General features: G+C 41.9%; 1 protein-coding gene across 4 annotated transcripts in view; it reads right to left on the bottom strand.

The window, feature by feature from the left end:
• Positions 1–1,468: 1,468 nt before the first annotated feature.
• LOC129823989 (solute carrier organic anion transporter family member 5A1-like) overlaps positions 1,469–22,433 on the bottom strand; it is a 31,869-nt gene continuing 10,904 nt past the window's right edge. For 3 of the 4 annotated variants that reach the window (XM_055883218.1, XM_055883219.1, XM_055883220.1), the window contains exons 3-10: positions 17,156–17,288; positions 16,601–16,818; positions 15,671–15,835; positions 14,238–14,436; positions 11,711–11,870; positions 10,845–11,086; positions 7,874–7,938; positions 1,469–5,077 (exon numbers count right to left, since the gene is read on the bottom strand). In XM_055883218.1, the coding sequence (XP_055739193.1) occupies positions 4,605–5,077; positions 7,874–7,938; positions 10,845–11,086; positions 11,711–11,870; positions 14,238–14,436; positions 15,671–15,835; positions 16,601–16,818; positions 17,156–17,288 (1,655 nt within the window). In that variant the 3' untranslated portion in view covers positions 1,469–4,604. Of the gene's footprint in view, positions 5,078–7,078; positions 7,939–10,844; positions 11,087–11,710; positions 11,871–14,237; positions 14,437–15,670; positions 15,836–16,600; positions 16,819–17,155; positions 17,289–22,433 lie in introns of all 4 variants that reach the window. The other variant, XR_008754704.1, reaches the window with a different exon arrangement.

The raw sequence follows: 22,433 nt of genomic DNA, 5'->3' as shown, positions 1-22,433 counted from the left end.
ATAGTTTGATTGGTAGAATATATTTATGTTCAGATTTTTTGGTCAACATTTGTTGTTTGTAAAAGTTGTGAGAAAATAAGTTGTGGTTACTAAAATAGGCTGTATCATTTGATTGATAGAAGATATTTCTGTTCTGATTTCAATTTTGAATAGCATAAAAGTAGACTAAGACTTCTGGACGCTCGAAGTTTCTGTATAATTTGTTGGAAAAGTTGTCAAAAATAACTGATTTGTGTCATAAGTTACATTGTTGGCCTCCTGAGTGGCACAGCGGTCTGCATCGCAGTGCTAAATGCGTCACTACAGACCTGGGTTCGTTCCCGTGCTGTATCACAACCGGCCATGATCGGAGTCCCATAGGGAGGTGCACAATTGGCTCAGCGTTGTCCGGGTTAGTGGAGGGTTTGGCCCGCGGGGCTTTACTTGGCTCATTGTGCTCTATGGACTCCTTGTGGCGGGCCGAGCGCCTGCAGGTTGATCTTGGCGGTCAGTTTAACGGTGTTTCCTCCAACACATTGGTGCGGCTGGTTTCCGAGTTAAGAGGGTGGGTGTTAAGAAGCGGGGTTTGGCGGGTCATGTTTCGGGGGGCGCATGACTCGACCTTCGCCTTCCGAGCCCGTCGGAGAGTTGCAGCGATGAGACAAGATCGAAATTAGGGAGAAAAAGGAGGGTAAAAATAAAAGTTACTTTGTTTACAGTGAATATAATGTTAGAAGTCATGGAAGTTAACAGTTGAAGCTTTAGAATGTTGAATAAATCCCATTAAAGTGAATAGAGATGGACAAAGAGACAAAAAGTAATAGTTTAAAAAGTATACATGTTATCAAAAGGTTGTATACAACAACTCAATCCTGACCAGTCTGCACTTTAAGTGTGAATGATGTTTCTAGCTTCAACAGTGTACAAAAAATAGTTCTAAAGAATAATAATACTTTTTACAATATTTAAATTGTGACTACATTTGCAAGTCCCATTAAAAAATGTATCATTCATCATTACATGCTTACCTGTCAGGGTCAATGGAAGAAGACAGCCCACAGTCCCAGACAGTGTGTGGATCCCAAATGGTACCGTATACTAAATTCCCAATCTGGCCCTCAAACCATCATGGTCACCTAATAATCCCCAGTTTACAATTGGCTCATTCATCCCCCTCCTCTCCCCTGTAACTATTCCCCAGGTCGTTGCTGCAAATGAGAACGTGTTCTCAGTCAACTTACCTGGTAAAATAACGGTAAAAAAAATAAATAAAAATATCCTACCTATATACTGCACTACTTTTGAGGGTCCACGGGTCAAAAAGTAGTGCGTTGTGTAGGGATTAGGTTACCATTTGGGACTCAACCCATGACCAGCTTCAATCATGACAAAATGCTATCTTTATTACCTGCTCCAACAAGCTCTTCATTAACTATCTCCCAGGCTTTTTGTTGCATCAGTCAAAAATCACATTTCAATACACAGGATGTTTATTTTTCACATTTTTATTGACAGAGATCAAGTATCCAAGGCATTTGTAAACATTGTGTCCGCAAACAATTTCAATTTTTCTTCCTATGATGATGTTGACCATATAATTGAGCCATTAACTTGTCATTAAACACTCATTTGAATTGAAATAAAAACAATACAACTACAATCTACCTGAAATAGTCTTTATCGTAGCATCCAGGTCAAGTCCTCGTTTTATGCCACATACAATGACAGCACTACACAAGGAGGTAAGAGAGAGCTCCTCGCTCCAGAGGAACAGTAGGTTTGAGGGGGAGTATCACAAGATTACCGGAATTCTGCAGCAAACATCCTGGTACTGTAGGTACAGGTTGAAAAGGTCTATTGATGGCAGCAAGTAAACAAAAAGTCCTAGAGTTAAATTCTTCAGCCAGTCAGTCATATCATTTAGTGTCATTACTTGAAGTCAAGAGCATTTCAGAATCTCCAAATAAAAATATAGCATAAAAGGTGAAATAAACACTGACGTATTAATCCATCTCAACTGTAATCAATGAGTAGGAAAAGTAGGCACTGAGAAACATAACATTGGATTAAATAACACTAAAGTTAGCATCCTTGATTCAAAATGTAGCTAGAAATATAATACATTTGCCCCTAAATGTGCACTACATACACTGCATTTCATGTGAAATAATATGTAATGTTTGACCAAGAATTGTGATTTCTATCCTTTAGTGTATTTTCCCACTGAGTACTGAAAATGATTACACCAATTAGCCTATGTCTGTCACTACTATTGGCAGATACATGGTCATCTAGAATAACATTGCAATGTCAGTTTAATCATTGAATAATCACTTAATCATTCCGTTTATTATAAAGAGCTATGGTAACTTTCCATATTAAATCGTCAACATCTTATATACTGAACAAAAATACAAAACGCAACATGTAAATTGTTGGTCCCATGTTTCATGGGCTGAAATAAGATCACAAAAATGTTCCATGTGCACAAAAAGCTTCTCAAATGTTGTGCACAAATTTGTTAACATCCCTGTTAGTGAGCATTTCTCCTTTGCCAAAATAATCCATCCACTTTACAGATGTGGCATATCAAGAAGCATGATCATTACACAGGTGCACCCTGTGCTGGGGACAATAAAAGACCAACCGGCCTAACAAGTTAAAGTAGCGTGCAATTGACATGCTGACTGCAGGAATGTCCACCAGAGCTGTTGCCAGAGAATTGAATGTTCATTTCTCTACCATAAAATGCCTCCAACGTCATTTTAGAGAATTTGGTAGTACTTCCGACCGGCCTCACAACCACAGATCACGTGTAACCACGCCAGCCCAAGACCTCCACATCCGGCCTCTTCACCTGCGGAATCGTCTGAGACCAGCCATCCGGGCAGCTGATGAAACCAAGGAGTATTTGTGTCTGTAATAAAGCCCTTTCATGGGGGAAAACTCATTCTGATTAGCTGGGCCTGGCTCCCCAGTGGGTGGGCCTATTCCCTCCCAGGCCCACCCATGGCTGTGCCCCTGCCCAGTCATGTTAAATCCATAGATTAGGGCATAATGAATTTATTTAAGTTGACCGATTTTCTTATGTGAACTGTAACTCAGTAAAATCATTGAAATTGTTGCATGTAATTTAATTTTTACTTTAGTTTATTTAGTCAATATTTTCTTAACTCCATTTCTTGAACTGCATTGTTGGTTAAGTAAGTAAGTATGTGACTAAATCTGATTTTCATTTGTTGCGTTTATATTTTAGTTCAGTACAATATCCCAAAGGCAACACAAACCAGAGCTTTTAATGCTATTAACTTTAACCCAACTGCCACATTGTATCGTGTAAGTGCTCTCCCAACTGCCCAAACTCAACATAGGTACATAGAAAAGCATAATTTAACTTCCAACATTAAAGTGTTAGATTGAACTGAAAATTAAGATTATTCCACCAAATAATTGCCTAGTTATTTTACTTTGGAAAACACTAAAGTTTAATTTGTCTTTCTACAATATTGCTTACCACATCTGACCAGCAGGTGTCCTCAAACACCCTGCAAAACTAACAGCAATATGTACTTGAATATATTGCATGTTCCACCCACAAGCTACCTGAATGTTTCAACAATCTTGTTGCCCTCCAGCTCATGGGCCTTCTGTATCAAGTCTTAAAGTAGGAGTGGTGATCTAGGATCAGGTCCGGAGCTTTGTCTAAAACAAGTTCTTAGAGACTGGTAAGCAAAATACACCTTTGTTCTGTAAAGCCCATGGTACATGAAGCAAAATTGGGGAGTCATCATGAGTGTACTAAGCTGGTGTCCCAAATGGCACCCTATTCCCCATGTAGTGCACTACGTTTGACCAGAGACATATGAGTACTTGTCAAATGTATTGCACTATATAGGTATTAGGGAACCATTTGGGATGCAAGCCAACTGTCTGAACTACAACTACGGCGAGGGAGGAATTTGTGGGCCTGTCTATGAGGTTGCCACAGAATACAGAAGAAGAGGTTCCAATTCCAAATGTTCCAAAAATATCCTTTCCAAGTCAACCAGTCATCATTACACGCAGGTCTGGGGCATTACTGAATGACGTTTGCACATTGTATGGGAAGGGAAGGCAACACTCACTGTGTGCCTTTAATACTGCTTGCCATTGTATAATAGGGCAAAAAGACCTTGCATAGTACAGGATTTAGTTGTGCTAGCCGGCCAAGCTTCTTAGCTCAATCACCTCATTCTGCTGAGGTCTTAGAATTAACAATAAAACTGAGCAATGAAGGATATTATTCATGTCATTTTCACATAGCACCATCCCATAATACCATCATTACAATCATACTTGCAATTTTCTAAAGAAATGATATGCAGGGATAATACTCATTCACTTCCATGATGAAAACGAAAAAGCACAAAAAAACTAGGCAGAGGGAAGAGGGGATTAGCTAAGTCGAGGTATCCATTCCAGTGTCTTCCTGTATACGTGTTGACCAACCGCTGACTGTTTGAGTGACGTCCAGTGCCTGTGTGTGTGTGTGCACACTATAATACTATACAAGTGAGAACCAGAATGAGAAAGGTACACATTGAAGACTGATGCTAGCAGGGAGGGCTGGAAACAACACCCAGCCCTCAGATATGGGCAGACACCTGTTCCAGAGAGCGAGTGGGAGGGCGAGGGGCCGGCGGGGTTATTGCTTTCAAGCTCTTCAGGCTGTTTCCCGGGCAGCTCTGGCTGCTGAGGCCCCTGTTGAGGATGGGAATGATGGGAGGTTCGTTGCGTGGTATATTTACGGGACAGGAGCGGGTGCGGGCGTGCCCCTTGTGACCCCCGGCGTGGCAGATGAGGTCGCTGACCGTGTCCATGGGCGAGAGGTGTTTCAGCCAGCGCTCCAGACGCTCTTCCTTGTACTTGATGGAGTACCAGGTGAGGAAGATGAAGATAAAGCCAATGAACTTGAGGCTGGCAGCCAGGCCAAAGTAGACGAAGCGGAAGGACGTGACATCGTACTCCCAGCAGGAGCCGTGGATGCCACAGTCCTGCTGCCACAGCATACAGGTTGTGTCGATCACGGCCCCAAAGTAGATGGGAGTAGGGATATAGGCTGGGGAGACAGTTAGAACACAGCAGAAGTAAGATTGGTATAGGGATGTAAGCTGAGGGGAACATCTTTCAGAGCAGGAAGCCAAACACATATTCCCATTTCTAAAACCTAATATCTTCAGCCTAATTACAGTAAGTTTTCAACTTGATCTTCAGATATTTAATATCAGCAATTAGGGCTGTTAAGAGATTTTTTTTTAAATGTAGCTAGTTAATCGCAGGGGTTTCTGTATTTATTTTAGAAATTGTTCAAATTTGACACTATTTAAAAGAGGTTCAATTTAAAACTCATTCCATTGGGTTGTAGGTGTAATATATTTTGATTATAGGGTTAGGAAACACAAAATAAACTCAGCCTGGTCTAAAAAAAGGTCAAATATCATACAGCTCGGGCTCCAGAGTGGCGCAGTGGTTTAAGGCACTGCATCACAGTGCTAGAGGCATCACTACAGACCCTGGTTTGATCCTGGGCTGTATCACAACCGGCCGTGATCGGAAGTCCCATATGGTGGCGCACAATTGGCCCAGTGTCGTCCGGATTAGGGGAGGATTTGGCCGGGGTAGGCCATCATTGTAAATAATATGTTCTTAACTGACTTGCCTAGTTAAATAAAAGGTAAAAATAAATAAATGAACAAATATTAGATCTAGCCTGGGTTACTTCCTATCCATGTCCAACATGAACTCGTCACAAGCGGCTACTACACTAGAATTGGGATCATTTGCTTTCATCTTTTGAACTGAGATCTACAACAAAAACCGTAGCTAAATGGAATGGAAGTTATTTTCTGATTAAAATCATTGTGTTAAATCTAGAGGCATTAAGCCATGGCATTGTAAACATTCTTGTTCGATTAGCATAACTAATGTTAACATAACTGGCTAGCTACCTCTGTGCAAATTACATTTTTGCTGTTATCTTAACATCTGGCGTTTATGGTAAAACTGTCTAAGTTTTCCTTTCACTTTGTTGCTCAAAGCTGAGTGCAGAGTGGATGGTTTAAGCATACAAGAGACACCACTCCAGTGTTTACCCTACATTCATTTAACAGCAGTGGCCTACCATTCCAAAATGAAAGGCGTGAAAAAAAACTAAAAGTTAACTAATTAACATGTTAACTTTGACAGCCCTATCACCAATACATGTCTCAAAATGCACAGAATTAAAAAAACAATCATTTTCTGTTCCTCTTAGTAATGCTCTCTGACAGGAAATGGGAGCCTGTCTTCCCAAATTACATTTCCCTTTCATTACTCCTCATGGAGGAGACAGTCAGATCACACTTAACAGAGTACCTAACCCGGATCCGGGAGCACCCCCCCCCCCCCACACACTGATTAGCATCGCTAGCATAGCGTCACAATTAAATAGTAGCATCTAAATATCATTAAATCACAAGTCCAAGACACCCAATGAAAGACACAGATCTTGTGAATAAAACCACCATTTCAGATTTTTTAAATGTTTTACAGGGAAGACAAAATATGTAAATCTATTAGCTAAACACGTTAGCAAAAGACACCATTTTCTTACTCCAACAGTTTCTTACTCCATCAGGTGCTATCACCAATTCGGCTAAACTAAGATATTGATAGCCACAAACCAACAAACAAATTTATAAGATGACAGTCTGATAACATATTTATGGTATAGCATAGTTTTTTTTTTTTTAAATGTGCATTTTTCAGGTATAAATCACAGTTCTACATTGCAGCTGCAATCTGATATAGTGCTGATGCAGCTAGAACAATTACAGAGACCAACGTTATATAACTAATTACTTGTCTTAAAACATTTCAGAAAAAATACACAGCGTACAGACATTGAAAGCCCAACATCTGGTGAATCCAAACAATATTTCAGATTTTTTAAATGTTTTATAGCGAAAACAAAATGTATCGCTAAATTAGCATAACCAGGCCAGCCAGAACCGGCTGGACGCGCCCGACCAGTTCACATGCACGACAGATATATGAAATAACATCGTAAATTGGGTCTTACTATTGCTGGTCTTTCATCAGAATGTTGATCAAGGTGTCCTTAGTCCTGATGAGTCGTTCAATCCATTCACAATGGCAACCTCCCCTCTTCATTTAGCCTGGGTACTGGTCGACTGGCACGGTCCATGTCCAAAGTTAAAAAACTCAAAGAACGGAACACGGCAAAACTCCCGAAAAAATTCTAATAATCTGATTAAACTATATTGAAAAAACATACATTACGGTGATATGGTCACATGTATCAAACAAACTTCGACACGGAGATAGTTTTCATCCGTAACGTCAGCATAACAAAAGACAATGTCACCTCTGAAAACGCGCATCTCAGAAACCGGAAGTTGTCGGTCACGCTAAAGAAATAGGTCTTATTTCACGTCAGTACAAGATAAACAAAAAATTTCTCCTCTGACGTCTTCCAGACACCCAGAGGAAGAAGAAGGAAGTGTGTTTCGGGTCATAGGTCGCGTGACCATATATAGGCAGAGCTTTGAAGCGAGCATACACATCTTGCAATTTTCTTCTGGCTCAGGGAAAGTGCTGTGAAATGACCTGTGTTTGACTCAGAGACAAAATTGGAACGGTTTTAGAAACCATAGCTTGTTTTCTATCCAATGGCATATGGTTATATGCATATAGTAACAGCAATAATTGAATAAGAGGCAGTTTAATCTGTAGAGGCAATTATGCTAATGCGAAACAGCACCCCCTGTATTCTCAAGAAGTTAACTCAAAAAAAATAAACTCTCAGAATGGCACATTACTGTATTTCACTGGTTAGCCTAGCTGCATCCCTCACCAAGGGTCCTGAGGAGAACAAACTGCATCCCAAGTGCAAAGGGTCTCTCCTGCTCTTCTACTGACCTAGAGGAGAGAAAGAAGGGATGAAACAGTCAAGAGAAGAGTGCTCACACTACAACTACTACTTCACACAATAACATCTTGTTTGTACATTTTGTTTTGTACCGGGATGGGTCCATACCTCAACCTCATACCTTACAAAATAGGTGTGTCTATTAGAGGTCGACCGATTAAATCGGAATGGCCGATTGATTAGGGCCGATTTCAAGTTTTCATAACAATCGGTAATCGTCATTTTTGGACACCGATCATGGCCGGTTACTTTGCACTCCACGAGGAGACTGCGTGGCAGGCTGACTACCTGTTATGCGAGTGCAGCAAGGAGCCAAGGTAAGGTGCTAGCTAGCATTAAACGTATCTTATAAAAAACAATCAATCTTAACATAATCACTCGTTAACTACACATGGTTGATGATATTACTAGTTTATCTAGCTTGTCCTGCGTTTCATATAATCGATGCGGTGTCTGTTAATTTATCATTGAATCACAGCCTACTTCTCCAAACGGGTGATTTAACAAGAGCATTCGTGAAAAAAGCACTGTCGTTGCACCAATGTACCTAACCATAAACATCAATGCCTTTCTTTAAAATCAATACACAAGTATATATTTTTAAACCTGCATATTTAGTTAATATTGCCTGCTAACATGAATTTATTTTAACTAGGGAAATTGTGTCACTTCTCTTGCATTCTGTGCAACAGAGTCAGGGTATATGCAGCAGTTTGGGCCGCCTGGCTCGTTGCGAACTGTGTGAAGACAGCCAACGTCGCTAAACGGAGGATGATTTATCAAAAGCGCATTTGCGAAAAAAGCACAATCGTTGCACGAATGTACCTAACCATAAACATCAATGCCTACACAAAAGTATATTTTTTTAAAACCTGCATATTTAGTTAAAAGAAATTCATGTTAGCAGGCAATATTAAACTAGGGAAATTGTGTCACTTCTCTTGCGTTCATTGCATGCAGAGTCAGGGTATCTGCAACAGTTTGGGCCGCCTGGCTCGTTGCGAACTAATTTGCCCGAATTTTACGTAATTATGACATAACATTGAAGGTTGTGCAATGTAACAGCAATATTTAGACTTATAGATGCCACCCGTTAGATAAAATACGTAATGGTTCCGTATTTCACTGAAAGAATAAACGTTTTGTTTTTGATTTGACCATATTAATGACCTAAGGCTCGTATTTGTGTGTTATATTATAATTAAGTCTATGATTTGATAGAGCAGTCTGACTGAGCGATGGTAGGCAGCAGCAGGCTCATAAGCATTCATTCAAACAGCACTTTCTGCATTTGCCAGCAGCTCTTCGCAATGCTTCAAGCATTGCACTGTTTATGACTTCAAGCCTATCAACTCCCGAAACTAGGCTGGCAATAAAATGCAAATTAATTACTTAAAAATCATACAATGTGATTTTCTGGATTTTTGTTTTAGATTCCGTCTCTCACAGTTGAAGTGTACCTATGATAAAAATTACAGATAATGCAAAAACAGGTTAAGAACTGCTTGCAAAAAAAACACACAAAAAAACACACAACTGAAATACATTTATATAAGTATTCAGACCCTTTATTCAGTACTTTGTTGAAACACCTTTGGCAGCGATTACAGCCTCGAGTCTTAGGGTATGACACTACAAGCTTGGCACACCTGTATTTGGGGCGTTTCTCCCATTCTTCTCTGCAGGTCCTCTCAAGCTCTGTCAGGTTGGATGAGGCGCGTCGCTGCACAGCTATTCTCAGGTCTCTCCGGAGATGTTTGATCGGGTTCAAGTACGGGATCTGGGTGGGCCACTCAAGGACATTCAGAGACTTGTCCCGAAGCCACTCCCGTGTTGTCTTGGCTGTGTGCTTAGGGTCGTTGACCTGTTGGAAGGTGAACCTTCACCCCAGTCTGAGGTCCTGAGCACTCTGGAGCAAGTTTTCATCAAGGATCTCTCTGTACTTTACTCCGTTCATCTTTCCTTTGAGCATGACTAGTCTCCCAGTCCCTGCCTCTGAAAAACACCCCCACAGCATGCATGCTTCACCTTAGGGATGATGCCAGGTTTCCTCCAGAAGTGATGCTTGGCATTCTGGCCAAAGATTTCCATCTTGGTTTCATCAGACCAGAGAATCTTGTTTCTCATAGTATGACAGTCGTTTAGGTGCCTTTTGGCAAACTCCAAGCGAGCTGTCGTGCCTGTTACTGAAGAATGGCTTCTGTCAGACCCCTTTACAATAAAGGCCTGATTGGTGGAGCACTGCAGAGATGGTTGTCCTTCTGGAAGGTTCTCCCATCTCCAAAGAGGAACTCTGTCAGAGTGACCATCTGGTTCTTGGTCACCTCAATGACCAAGGCCCTTCTTCCTCGATTGCTCAGTATGGCAGGGCAGCCAGGTCTAGGAAGAGTCTTGGTGGTTCCAAACTTATTCCATTTAGGAATGATGGAGGCCACTGTGTTCTTGGGGACCTTCAATGCTGCAGATATTTTTTGGTATCCTTCCCCGGATCTGCGCCTCAACATAATCCTGTCAACCTCATGGCTTGGTTTTTGCTCTGACATGCACTGTCAACTGTGGGGATTTATATAGACAGGTGTGCCTTTCCAAATAATTTCCAATCAATTGAATTAACCACAGGTGGACTTCAATCAAGTTGTAGATACATCAAGGATGATCAATGGAAACAGTATGCACCTGAGCTCAATTTCAGAGGGTCTGAATACTTATGTAAATAAGTTCTGTTTTTGTTATATTTTCTCTTTGTCATTATGGGGTATTGTGTGTAGATTGATGAGGAACAAAATGTATTTAATCAATTTTAGAATAAAGCTGTAACGTAACAAAACATGGAAAAAGTGAAGGGGTCTGAATACTTTCCGAATGCACTGCAAGTGTATTTTCTTTTGGTCTATACCTGAGAGTGACGATAATGGCGGAGGGCTGAGCGCAGGCGGTGATGAGTGTGACGATGAATAGGAAGATGAGGAAGGGGATGAGTGTGCTGCAGGTGCGGTCACACTTCCCAGACACTGCGTAGCCGTTCTCATTCAGGTAGGTCTTGACGATGACCAGCTGCAGCTGGTTGACCTGGCCGTTGGAGGAGGGGGTGATGACCTGTCTGCTCTGGACACACGCACAGTCCGAGTAGTTCCGGATCTGAGAAAAGGAGGGAGGGACACAAAGCATCACACTCAGCTCATCTTATTGTACTATGGATGTGAACTTCTAAGGAGCAACTGTGCGTACCATTAGGAGTGTGTTATTCAAGTACTACCAATGTGGGCTGTACAGTGTAAATAGATGCTTAACGAATGTTTGTTCTATGAACAGTTAGCTATAACTAGGGCCTAACAATATAGTTTTTCCTGGTCAAGTCACGATGGCCAAGAAGAACTCTTGGCCCTAGCTTTAATGCTCTCACACACATCACTCCGAATGTTGATCTGCCGATCGTTCAGCTCACTGTGTTTTACGAACCACCCGCTGTGGACATCTTACTGACGACATTTTTCACACAATTCTACATGTAAAATCGGTGCGCATTCGGTTCGCAAATTACATTCAGAGGTGCTATGTACTCTAGGCCAGCAAACACTCTTGGTGAGTCTGAGCCCTTAGGGTTAGCTTTAGGTTGCAAATTTCTGGTAAATTTCCCCAAATTCTCAGAAATCCTATTTGGAATATTTCTGGAATCTAGAGGGAATAAATAGGAAATCCGGGAGAACGTGTTATTATTACGTTATCCTTTTGCAACCCTACTGTGGTGACTGAGGGACTCACTCCTTTGCTGTTGTTGCCCACACTGCTACAGCCTGCCAGGCAGGGGTTAAAGTATGTGATGCCATCAGAGCCACAGACCGGAGCGTACTCATGGATCTTACAGCCACAGTTCACGTTACACCCTCCAGTCAGGTTACGATGGGTCATAGTCAGAGTAGGACTGAGGAGAGGGAGAGAGATATATATTATTTAGAGAGACAGAGTATAGGGAAGGAGAGGGAGATGAAGGGGGAGAGTATAGGAAGAGAGAGAGAGAAAGCAAGAAGGGGAGAGAAAGGGAAAGGGATGAAGAGGCCTAAATACCCTTAGAGGAAAACAACCATCACAGCTTTATCCGAAGACTGATTAAAACATAATATTAAGTCAGAATATGTTTCCTTGCTGCTATTCAAATCGGCACATTTACACTGATATTAGTTGCACCGAAACACATTTCCCAGAACAAGGGCAATTACAACAATTGAAGATATATCAGGGAGGGATGAACAAATCATAATTGGATCAGGGACAAATGGGTCCTGGTCAAAAGTAGTGCACTAAATGGGAATAGGGTGCCATTTGGGATGCACATAAGAGAAAAAGAGACAAGAGAAATAAGAAATAAGAGACAAGGCCCCAGGACTGCAGAACAGAGAGTTCCCTTCTAGATCGAGCCCCACCGATAAATCAGTTGACCAATATTAAAATCGTCTGATACTAGCCTTTCATTGAGATACGTGTATCGATCTTTATTCAACAGATAAAGCGCCGGTATTATATACATATAATAAACGAATCTGCAGTAAAAAAAAATCAATGTTAACTGTTTGCCTGAAGAGGGCGCTCTACCAGCTGCTCATTGAACATCATTCAGCTCTATGTCACAATGTGAGAGACTAGGCATGGTGGTTTGACGATGAGCAGCTTGCCACAGCCAGCCTATTTGAGTAAGTAACTAATCAAAATGTATACGTCACCAAGCAAGCAGGCCTGTCCTCAGCACATTCTCACTTAGTTAATGTAAGCTAGCCAGCAAGGTAGTTAGCTTAGCTTGCTAGCTAGCAATATGTGCCAACACTGGACTTGCGCTAAAGTGAACACTCGTCCTTGATACAAAAAGAACACTGCAGTGGAAGTCCAGTAGCGGGTAGTAGGAGAGGATGGAACTAGATGAAACTGGGCCGACATTCTGCTAATTTTTGCAATCAGTGAAACAAATCTCAATACATTCCCCAGACCCAAAACTAGAATCTGTTACGAACATAATGCTTTACCAAAGTATATATATATATTTTTTAAAGGCATTCCCTAACGGAAAAATGCAAATACACGCCACAACGCACCAATAGGGTCTCGCTAGCTCATGCTTGACTTTGCCCACATCATTGCTTGTTCTGCCCTCTATGCCTAATTTTCTCCCACTAAACAACACAGATGAACTACAGTATCTTGGGTTAGTAATACATATCTATGCTGTTACTTTCTGGGCCCCATTATGTTATCTAGTGGGCTTATTTGGTTAGTTTTTCCTGAAATATACAATCTGCAAACAGCAAGACAGTTGGCGCGGATCTAAGAATCTAATGTTTGCTAGCTAAATTAGAACGTGTGACTAAAACCAGTGCGACAAGCATTTGGCTGCATAAACGTTTTCAGTCATCGGCACATGCAATTTGAAGTTGAAATCTAGCCAATATATTTTGTATTGAATAACAGTGCAATGTACATGTGCTTTCTGTAAGACAAGCTTGTGCTTGTCATAACCACTGAGGTGTCATCAAGTGTTTGTTTACATGACCTTCGACTGTTGTAACCGCTGTAGTAAATCTACTCAAGACAAATGCTGACACCAGTGGTGACATTACGAATGGCATGCTACTGCATTTCAATGCTTATTTGTGAACGGTGCAGTTTCAGATTTACCTTGAGACAAAGTTTAATTCGTCAGCCAGATACCCCTTGTGGTGGTTTAGCACAAACACTTTTGCATACTTCTTATCCACTTCCATCGATATACACATCTTTACATGGTACCTAAGAAGGTAAACTAAACAAGGGTTGTATTTATAGAGGATATATAGTTGCTTCATGTTAAACCACAAGTAAAATGTTCTTAAATATATCTAAGAAATCATCATAATTTAGAGTATGTATTAATCCTTTTGAGCACAATGTGTTAATTTGTTTTTTATTCCACCTCTAAAAAATTAGATATCGGCAGATATCGGTAATCAGTGACTTTTGCCTTCCTAAAATCAGTAACGGACCCAAAAATCGCATATCGATCAGCCTCAAATTCTAGATAACAGTTTCATGCATCAAAGTTGTTCAGTCTGGTGACAGCCACAGGGGCCTTCTGCCTTTATCATGACCTTCACCACAAATTCACGCATACTGCTGAGTGTACAAACCAAAAACAATCCTCACATTGCTTAATTCTTTGATATTGGTTTTTGGAGGCTGGAATGTTTACAGAGAAAGAATCAAAAGATTCAGAGAGGGATATTGAGTGAAAGAAAGAAAGGAAGGAGGGCGGTCTCCATCTTACCCGGTGGTGTATGGAATGTTGATGCCTCCCAGGTTGATGCTCTCACAGCCCACTATGAACAGAGTAGAGAAGCAGAGCAGAGAGACCCCACTACAGATCATGGCCAGCTTGGCTGACTCTCTGGCTCCCAGCTTCAGCTTCTTAATGATGTAGCCCCCCAGTACTATCCCCACCCCAGCACTGGGCACGATGATCACACCTGGGCCAGCACAAGAAAGATAGTCAATGGTGTTCTCTAGAACGGAAAGATTAGATCACGGCAATCTGTTTCACATTTACACGTATACAATTGTACAACAGAATTTACTTCGGCCTTCTGTTCACTTCCAAACACACCATCCAAAGTACACATGACACAGAGTAGATACTCCTTTCTAGGGGAGTGGTGAGGGAGCTTTAAGACACCCCCTCAAATAAAGGGGGCATCTGGAACATGGTCAAGTAGTGAGTAGTGAGTGTGAATCTCACCGTGGCCCCACTGATGTGGAGTAGTCTTAAAAGATACAGGCTGAGGTGTCCCAGACTGAGGTGCTTGTGAGGAATGGGAAGGCTCTGACTTCTAATTGATCTCTGTGGTGAAGCTGGAAGTCATTTAGATCCAACAGACCTGTGTTCCAAGCTATGCGCTTCAGAGTGCAACTCTAGTACAGGTGAACAGTTAAATTGGATACAGTTACCCGTGTAGCTACTAGGGGCGCCTTTACCCGTGTAGCTACTAGGGGCGCCTTTACCCGTGTAGCTACTAGGGGCGCCTTTACCCGTGTAGCTACTAGGGGCGCCTTTACCCGTGTAGCTACTAGGGGCGCCTTTACCCGTGTAGCTACTAGGGGCGCCTTTACCCGTGTAGCTACTAGGGGCGCCTTTACCCGTGTAGCTACTAGGGGCGCCTTTACCCGTGTAGCTACTAGGGGCGCCTTTACCCGTGTAGCTACTAGGGGCGCCTTTACCCGTGTAGCTACTAGGGGCGCCTTTACCCGTGTAGCTACTAGGGGCGCCTTTACCCGTGTAGCTACTAGGGGCGCCTTTACCCGTGTAGCTACTAGGGGCGCCTTTACCCGTGTAGCTACTAGGGGCGCCTTTACCCGTGTAGCTACTAGGGGCGCCTTTACCCGTGTAGCTACTAGGGGCGCCTTTACCCGTGTAGCTACTAGGGGCGCCTTTACCCGTGTAGCTACTAGGGGCGCCTTTACCCGTGTAGCTACTAGGGGCGCCTTTACCCGTGTAGCTACTAGGGGCGCCTTTACCCGTGTAGCTACAAGGGGAGCCTTTACCCGTGTAGCTACAAGGGGAGCCTTTACCCGTGTAGCTACAAGGGGAGCCTTTACCCGTGTAGCTACAAGGGGAGCCTTTACCCGTGTAGCTACAAGGGGAGCCTTTACCCGTGTAGCTACTAGGGGCGCCTTTACCCGTGTAGCTACTAGGGGTGCCTTTACCTGTGTAGATACTAGCGCTGGACGCTGGGATGCCGAACTGAGACTCTATGAACTTGGGTATGAAGGTGATGAAGGCGGTGACGATGGCGCTCTCTGCAGTGTAGGACAGGCTCACAAACAGGAAGGTGACATTACTCAGGATCCTCACTGCAGCCTTAGGCAGCTCTACACAGGGACAGGGAGGGAGAGAAAGAGAGTGAGTGAGAAAGTTTGAGAGACAGAAATATAAAGAGAGAACACCGCGCGTTAGCTAAATGAGCATCACAGACAGACTCAAAGGCTAAAGGTCCAATTATATTATGGAGTTATCCAAGGGCACATCTGCTCACCAGGAAGACAAAGGATTATGTATAATGTAATTCACTCCCTATTCAGATTACACATCACCTTAATAGGAACTACATTTCAACTGCCCAGATTAGTATGAAACCCCATACAGTAGTAGCTTAATGAAGTGGACTTTATTAGAACTTAAGTGGCAATAAGCTGTGATTGTGTAATAAAAATGTTTTTGTGTGTGACAGCAGTGCAGCTCTAGCTGTATATAGCAGTCTGTGGCAGCAACAAACCATGCCGAGCGCTGATAGACTATCATCAGTAATAGTATGAGAGGCAAGAGTCATTAAGATAACCCTGCTTTTAATAATAGCCTCAGTGAGCGCCCCAAATTGCACCCTACCCTAGCTATATATAGTGCACTTCATTTGACAAGGGCACATAGGGCTGTTCAATTCTGGTCCTGGATGGCTGAAACACTGTTTCTACCTGGTAGTTAATTGCACTCACCTGGTGTCCCAGGTCTGAATTAGTCCCTGATTAGAAGGAGAGGATGAAAACAAAGTGTTTCAGCCCTCCAGGACCAGGATTGAACTGCCCTGACGCAGAGAATTGGGTGCCATTTGGAACGCATCTGCTTTCTGTATAGCATACCTTTGATGTCTTTCCCAAAGCCCATGGACGATGTAACTGTCTGGCTCTTGCTGTTGGTCTTCTCCTTGGTGATCTCATCATCACTGGACACGTTGTCCAGGCTGATCTTTTTCCTCTTCTTCTTCTTGTTGTTTCTGGGAGGCAGCTTCTTGGGGAAGGTGAACATGGGGAAGATGACCAGCAGCATGGCGACAGAACAGAGCAGGAATCCGCTCCACCTGAGAGCAGTTACAAAACTAAATTTATGTTCAGTGTAATGTACAGTATTTATTATGTATACAACTACTGTGTGTCTAAGACAATCTATCCTATTATCTGCATTGAGTTCAATAGCACATTCCCACAACATACAAGCCCCACATTAAACACACCATGGAACACGACAATAGTAATATGCATTTCAAAGTCCAACACCATTTGACAAGCTAACATGTACATTTGTAATATATCCAATCATATTTACATATTAGGCCTTGGCAACCAAACATGAAATTGGCTAATATCTTTATTTAATCTCATAATTTAACATATTCAGTGAAAAGTCTGGAACATTACCAGTTGCCAATAAAGCGAGGGTCGCTCTGATCTATGTTGACCACAGTCTTGGGGTCGACGTAGAAGCCGATGAGAACTCCTCCTAGCAGGTACCCAGCAGCCGGACCCAGGGCTCCCATCACATACATGACAGCTGCAGAGAGAGACAGGCATGAGGCATCAGGACAAATGGATATGTAACTTAATGGGTTAGAAGAGTATGGATGCTAAGAGAATGGATCAACAGAATGGAGAATCAAGAGCATGGGTGCGTCAAATGGCACCATAGTCCCGATATAGTTCACTCCTCTTGACCAGAGCCCTATGATCAGAGGTAGTGAACTATAAGGAATAGGGTGCAATTTGGGGTGTAAGCCTATGTTCTACCCCTGACTCAGTCATGTGAGGCATCTAAGGGTATTTTCACATATAGTCCTCTTTAAAATAACTGATCTCGGTGAACTCTGGGGGGGGGGGGCCTAAATAACAGTTATCTTTGTATTCAAAACTGCCGTTGCCTTTGAATGAGGACTCAACTCATATTTTTGTGGACAGAGTCCTCTTTGTATTAACATTTCTAAACATAGCAAGGAACCAAGATATTTTTCCAACATGCAGGTTTTTACAAAGTGCAGGTCAAGCCATTCAATCAGAATGTGTTACTGGACAGCTAGATATACCTACTTACATTTTGGAAGCTAATAAAATGAGACATAATTGTAATCAGAATATACAGTCGTGGCCAAAGGTTTTTCACAAATTCTGCTGCCTCAGTTTGTATGATGGCAATTTGCATATACTCCAGAATGTTATGAAGAGAGATCAGATTAATTGCAATTAATTGCAAAGTCCCTCTTTGCCATGCAAATGAACTGAATCCCCCAAAAACATTTCCACTGCATTCCAGCCCTGCCACAAAATGACCAGCTGACATCATGTCAGTGATTCTCTCGTTAACACAGGTGTGAGTGTTGACGAGGACAAGGCTGGAGATCACTCTGTCATGCTGATTGAGTTCGAATAACAGACTGGAATCTTCAAAAGGAGGGTGGTGCTTGGAATCATTGTTCTTCCTCTGTCAATCATGGTTACCTGCAAGGAAACACGTGCCATCATCATCATCATCGCTTTGCACAAAAAGGGGTTCACAGGCAAGGATATTGCTGCCAGTAAGATTGCACCTAAATCAACCATTTATCGGATCATCAAGAACTTCAAGGAGAGCGGTTCAATTGTTGTGAAGGTTTCAGGGCGCCCAAGAAAGTCCAGCAAGCGCCAGGACCGGCTCCTAAAGTTGATTCAGCTGCGGGATCGGGGCACCACCAGTACAGAGCTTGCTCAGGAATGGCAGCAAGCAGGTGTGAGTGCAACTGCACGCACAGTGAGGGGAAGACTTTTGGAAGATGGCCTGGTGTCAAGGGCAGCAAATAAGCCACTTCTCTCCAGGAAAAACATCAGGGACAGACTGATATTCTGCAAAAGGTACAGGGATTGGACTGCTGAGGACTGGGGTAAAGTCATTATCTCTGATGAATCCCCTTTCCGATTGTTTGGGGCATCCGGAAAAAAGCTTGTCCGGAGAAGACAAGGTGAGCGCTACCATCAGTCCTGTGTCATGCCAACAGTAAAGCATCCTGAGACCATTCATGTGTGGGGTTCCTTCTCAGCAAAAGGGAGGGGCTCACTCACAATTTTGCCTAAGAACACAGCCATGAATAAAGAATGGCACCAACACATCCTCCGAGAGCAACAATTCCTTTTCCAGCATGATGGAGCACCTTGCCATAAGGCAAAAGTGATAAAGAAGTGGCTTGGGGAACAAAACATTGATATTTTGGGTCCATGGCCAGGATCCTCCCCAGACCTTAATCCCATTGAGAACTTGAGTCAATCCTCAAGAGGCGGGTGGACAAACAAAAACCCACAAATTCTGACAAACTCCAAGCGTTGATTTTGCAAGAATGGGCTGCCATCAGTCAGGACGTGGCCCAGAAGTTAATTGACAGCATGCCAGGGTGGATTGCAGAGGTCTTGAAAAAGAAGGGTCAACACTGCAGGGCGGGTGGGTTGAACAAAGAAAACAATACTTTAAAAAAATCCAGAAATGTATCATTCTTGTGGAATTTATATCTATAGGCTACATTGAGGTTTTTCTTTCATTATTTGAGTCTATCTGTGATAGTACATAAGCCTGCTTTAGGGCCTAACTGTTCGCGCGCCAAATAGCCTACACGCCAATCACCAAATTCTTTTGAGAACGGGCAGAACAAGTCAACTTCGATCCACACAAACTTCGATCCGCAAAATGGGCAATGCCAGAGTGTAATTCAATAAGAGATTGGCTGCAAAATTGAGAGTTGAAAATAAAGAGAATGGAGGGCCAGAAAAGCAATGTTTGGGAAATATTTGGTGAAGTGGTAAAAGCGAATGATAGCAGTGCCGGTCGTTTATGTTGTGTGTGATGATGGTTAGGCACTATTCGAGAGGCACAAGAAGGTGACTTCAAATATGGCACGTCTAGGCAACTGCAGTATACTATTCAGATGGGTTAAATGTAATAGCCTGACAGAAATCTGAACACTGACTAAGTCTATAACCTCTAACACAACCTAATAAAAATATGAACTTCTGCAGGATTAAGCATTTCTTGCAGTGAAATTATACACCAAGTGGACATTTTTACTTAGAAAAAGGAGATGAGAAATATGATTGAGAGAATGAATGCACGGTTAGGGACCGTCTGTAAAGATGCTATCTTTATCAGCGTCAAAAGTTGATAGTATGTCAACCACAAAGTTAAAAGAAACCACAAAGTTAAAAGAAGTCCTGCAATCCCTGAAAAAATATTGCATGTCTTCACACCCCAGACTTAGCCTAATACTTGATTGAATCACCTTTTGTATTCATTACGGCTATGAATCATATTCTACTAACTTTTCACAACTCTTAGGGCAACATTTATCCATTGTTTTTGTCAAAATTGCTCAAGCTCAGGAATTTGTTTTACTGAGTTTCCAATCATTGATGGACAGCAATTTTCAAACCCACACAAGAACACTCAACACTTTTTGGAAAATCCATTCTGCTGATAGCATTGAAAATAATGTAATTGTCCCGCTAAAAATACATCTCTATCCCAGGGTTAACTTTTCAGAAGAGCGAAGGCAGCAAAATGTGACAACTGCAAGGGATGTATAGACATTCATTAGGCACTGTACATGAAGCCATTGTGATTTTCAATTGCACTTTGTAGGCCTAGGCTGACATTTGGTCATGGTACTTGACGATGTATGAAGCATGCATGTCTAACAGTAGGACTATAGCAGGGATCATCAACTAGATAAAACCCCGAGCCAATTTCTTTCTTGAGCAGATGGTCAGGGGGCCAGAACATAATTACAAACAATTTGTAGACTGCAAATAGCATAAAAAGATATGACTAAAACTTAATAATTTCAAACCTTGCTTATAGTATATGTGATCGTATACAAATGTATCTCCCTTCATGCGCGGGAATACTTTGGAACAGATTTCCAAAATTAAAATCACTTGGAGCTGATTTGATGGTGTTTTTACAGTCTTATGTCCAACAATATAACTTGAGGGGCCAAATAAAATCACCCGCTGACCACATTCAGCCCCTGGGCCGTCAGTTGGGGTCCCTGGCCTATAGCTTTATTGCATATGTGCTGGGTCGGATGACTTCACACATGTGCAAACCACTGCCACCTCTCTGAGTGTGGGAGGGAGGAGCTGGTGTAACACAGCTGGTGTAATCAGACTAGGTGCTTTCACACCTCAGTTAGCCTTGTAAACCCTGGAGCATTATGCTCTGGTTTCTATGGAAATAAAGGGGAGGGTAGAGGCTACAGTTCCTTCAAGAAGTATTTACACCCCTTTTTCCATATTTTGTTGTGTTCCTGCCCGAATAAAAAATTGAGATGTCACTTGTCTACACACAATACCCAATAATGTCAAAGTGGAATTATGTTTTTAGAAATTGTATTAATTAAAAGCTGAAATTAATATTCAACCCCTTTATGTCAAGCCTAAATAAGTTCAGGAGTAAAAATGTGCTTAACAAGTTACATAATATGTTGCATGAACTCACTGTGTGGAATAAGTGTTTTTAACATGATTTCTGAATAACTCTGTCATCTCTGTACCCCACACATACAATTATCTGTAAGGTCCCTCAGTCGAGCAGTGAATTTTAAACAGATTCAACCACAAAGACCAGGGATGTTTTCCAATGCCTTGCAAAGGTTACCTATTGATAGAGTAATTTAAAAAACTGACATTGAATATCCCTTTGAGCATGGTGAAGTTATTAATTACACTTTGGATGGTGTATCAATATACCCAGTCGCTACAAAAGATGCAGGTGTCCTTCCTAACTCTTTTGCCGGCGATGAAGGAAACTACTCAGAGATTTCACCATGAAACCAATCAATGGTGACTTTAACAGTTTAATGGCTGTGATAGGAGAAAGTGAGGATGGATAAACATTGTAGTTACTCCACAATACTAACCTAAATGACAGTGAAAAGGACACCTGTACAGAATTTTAAAAAATATTCCAAAACATGCATCCTGTTTGCAATAAGGCACTAAAACTGCAAAAAATGTGGAAAATAAATTTCCTTTGTCCTGAATACAACACTTTATGTTTGGGGCAAAGCCAACACAACACATTACTGAGTACCACTCTTCATATTTTCAAGCATGGTGGTGGCTGCATCATGTTATGGGTATGCTTGTCATCGGCAAGGACTAGGGAGTTGTTTAGGATGACACGGAATAGAGCTAAGCACAGTCAAAATCCTAGAGAAAAACCTGGTTCAGTCTGCATTCCAACAGACACTTTGAGACAAATTCACCTTTCAGCAGGACAATAACCTAAAACACAAGGCCAAATCTACACTGGAGTTGCTTACCAAGATGACATTGAATGTTCCTGAGTGGCTAAGTTATATTTTTAAGACTATAAGTCAAAACTATATGGCAATAATTAAATGGCTGTCTAAGAATGATCAACAAACAACTTGACATAGTTTGAATAATTATTTAAAGAATAATGTGCAGATATTGTGCAATCCAGGTGTGCAAAGCTCATAAGCAACTTACCCAGAAAGACTCACTGCTGAAATCTCTGCCAAGGGGGATTTTAACATGTATTGACTCAAGGGTCTGAATATTTATGTAGTCAAGATATATTAGCTCCAGCTGTCAAGTTGGTTGTTGATCATTGCTAGACATCCATTTAAGTCTTGCCATAGCTTATTAAGCCGATATTAAA

The sequence above is a fragment of the Salvelinus fontinalis genome, chromosome 26 (assembly GCF_029448725.1).
Source record: "Salvelinus fontinalis isolate EN_2023a chromosome 26, ASM2944872v1, whole genome shotgun sequence".
In the NCBI taxonomy this organism is placed as follows: Eukaryota; Metazoa; Chordata; class Actinopteri; order Salmoniformes; family Salmonidae; genus Salvelinus; species Salvelinus fontinalis.
The sequence above is the reverse complement of the archived record's forward strand: the minus strand, read 5'-3'. Positions and strand labels throughout refer to the sequence as shown.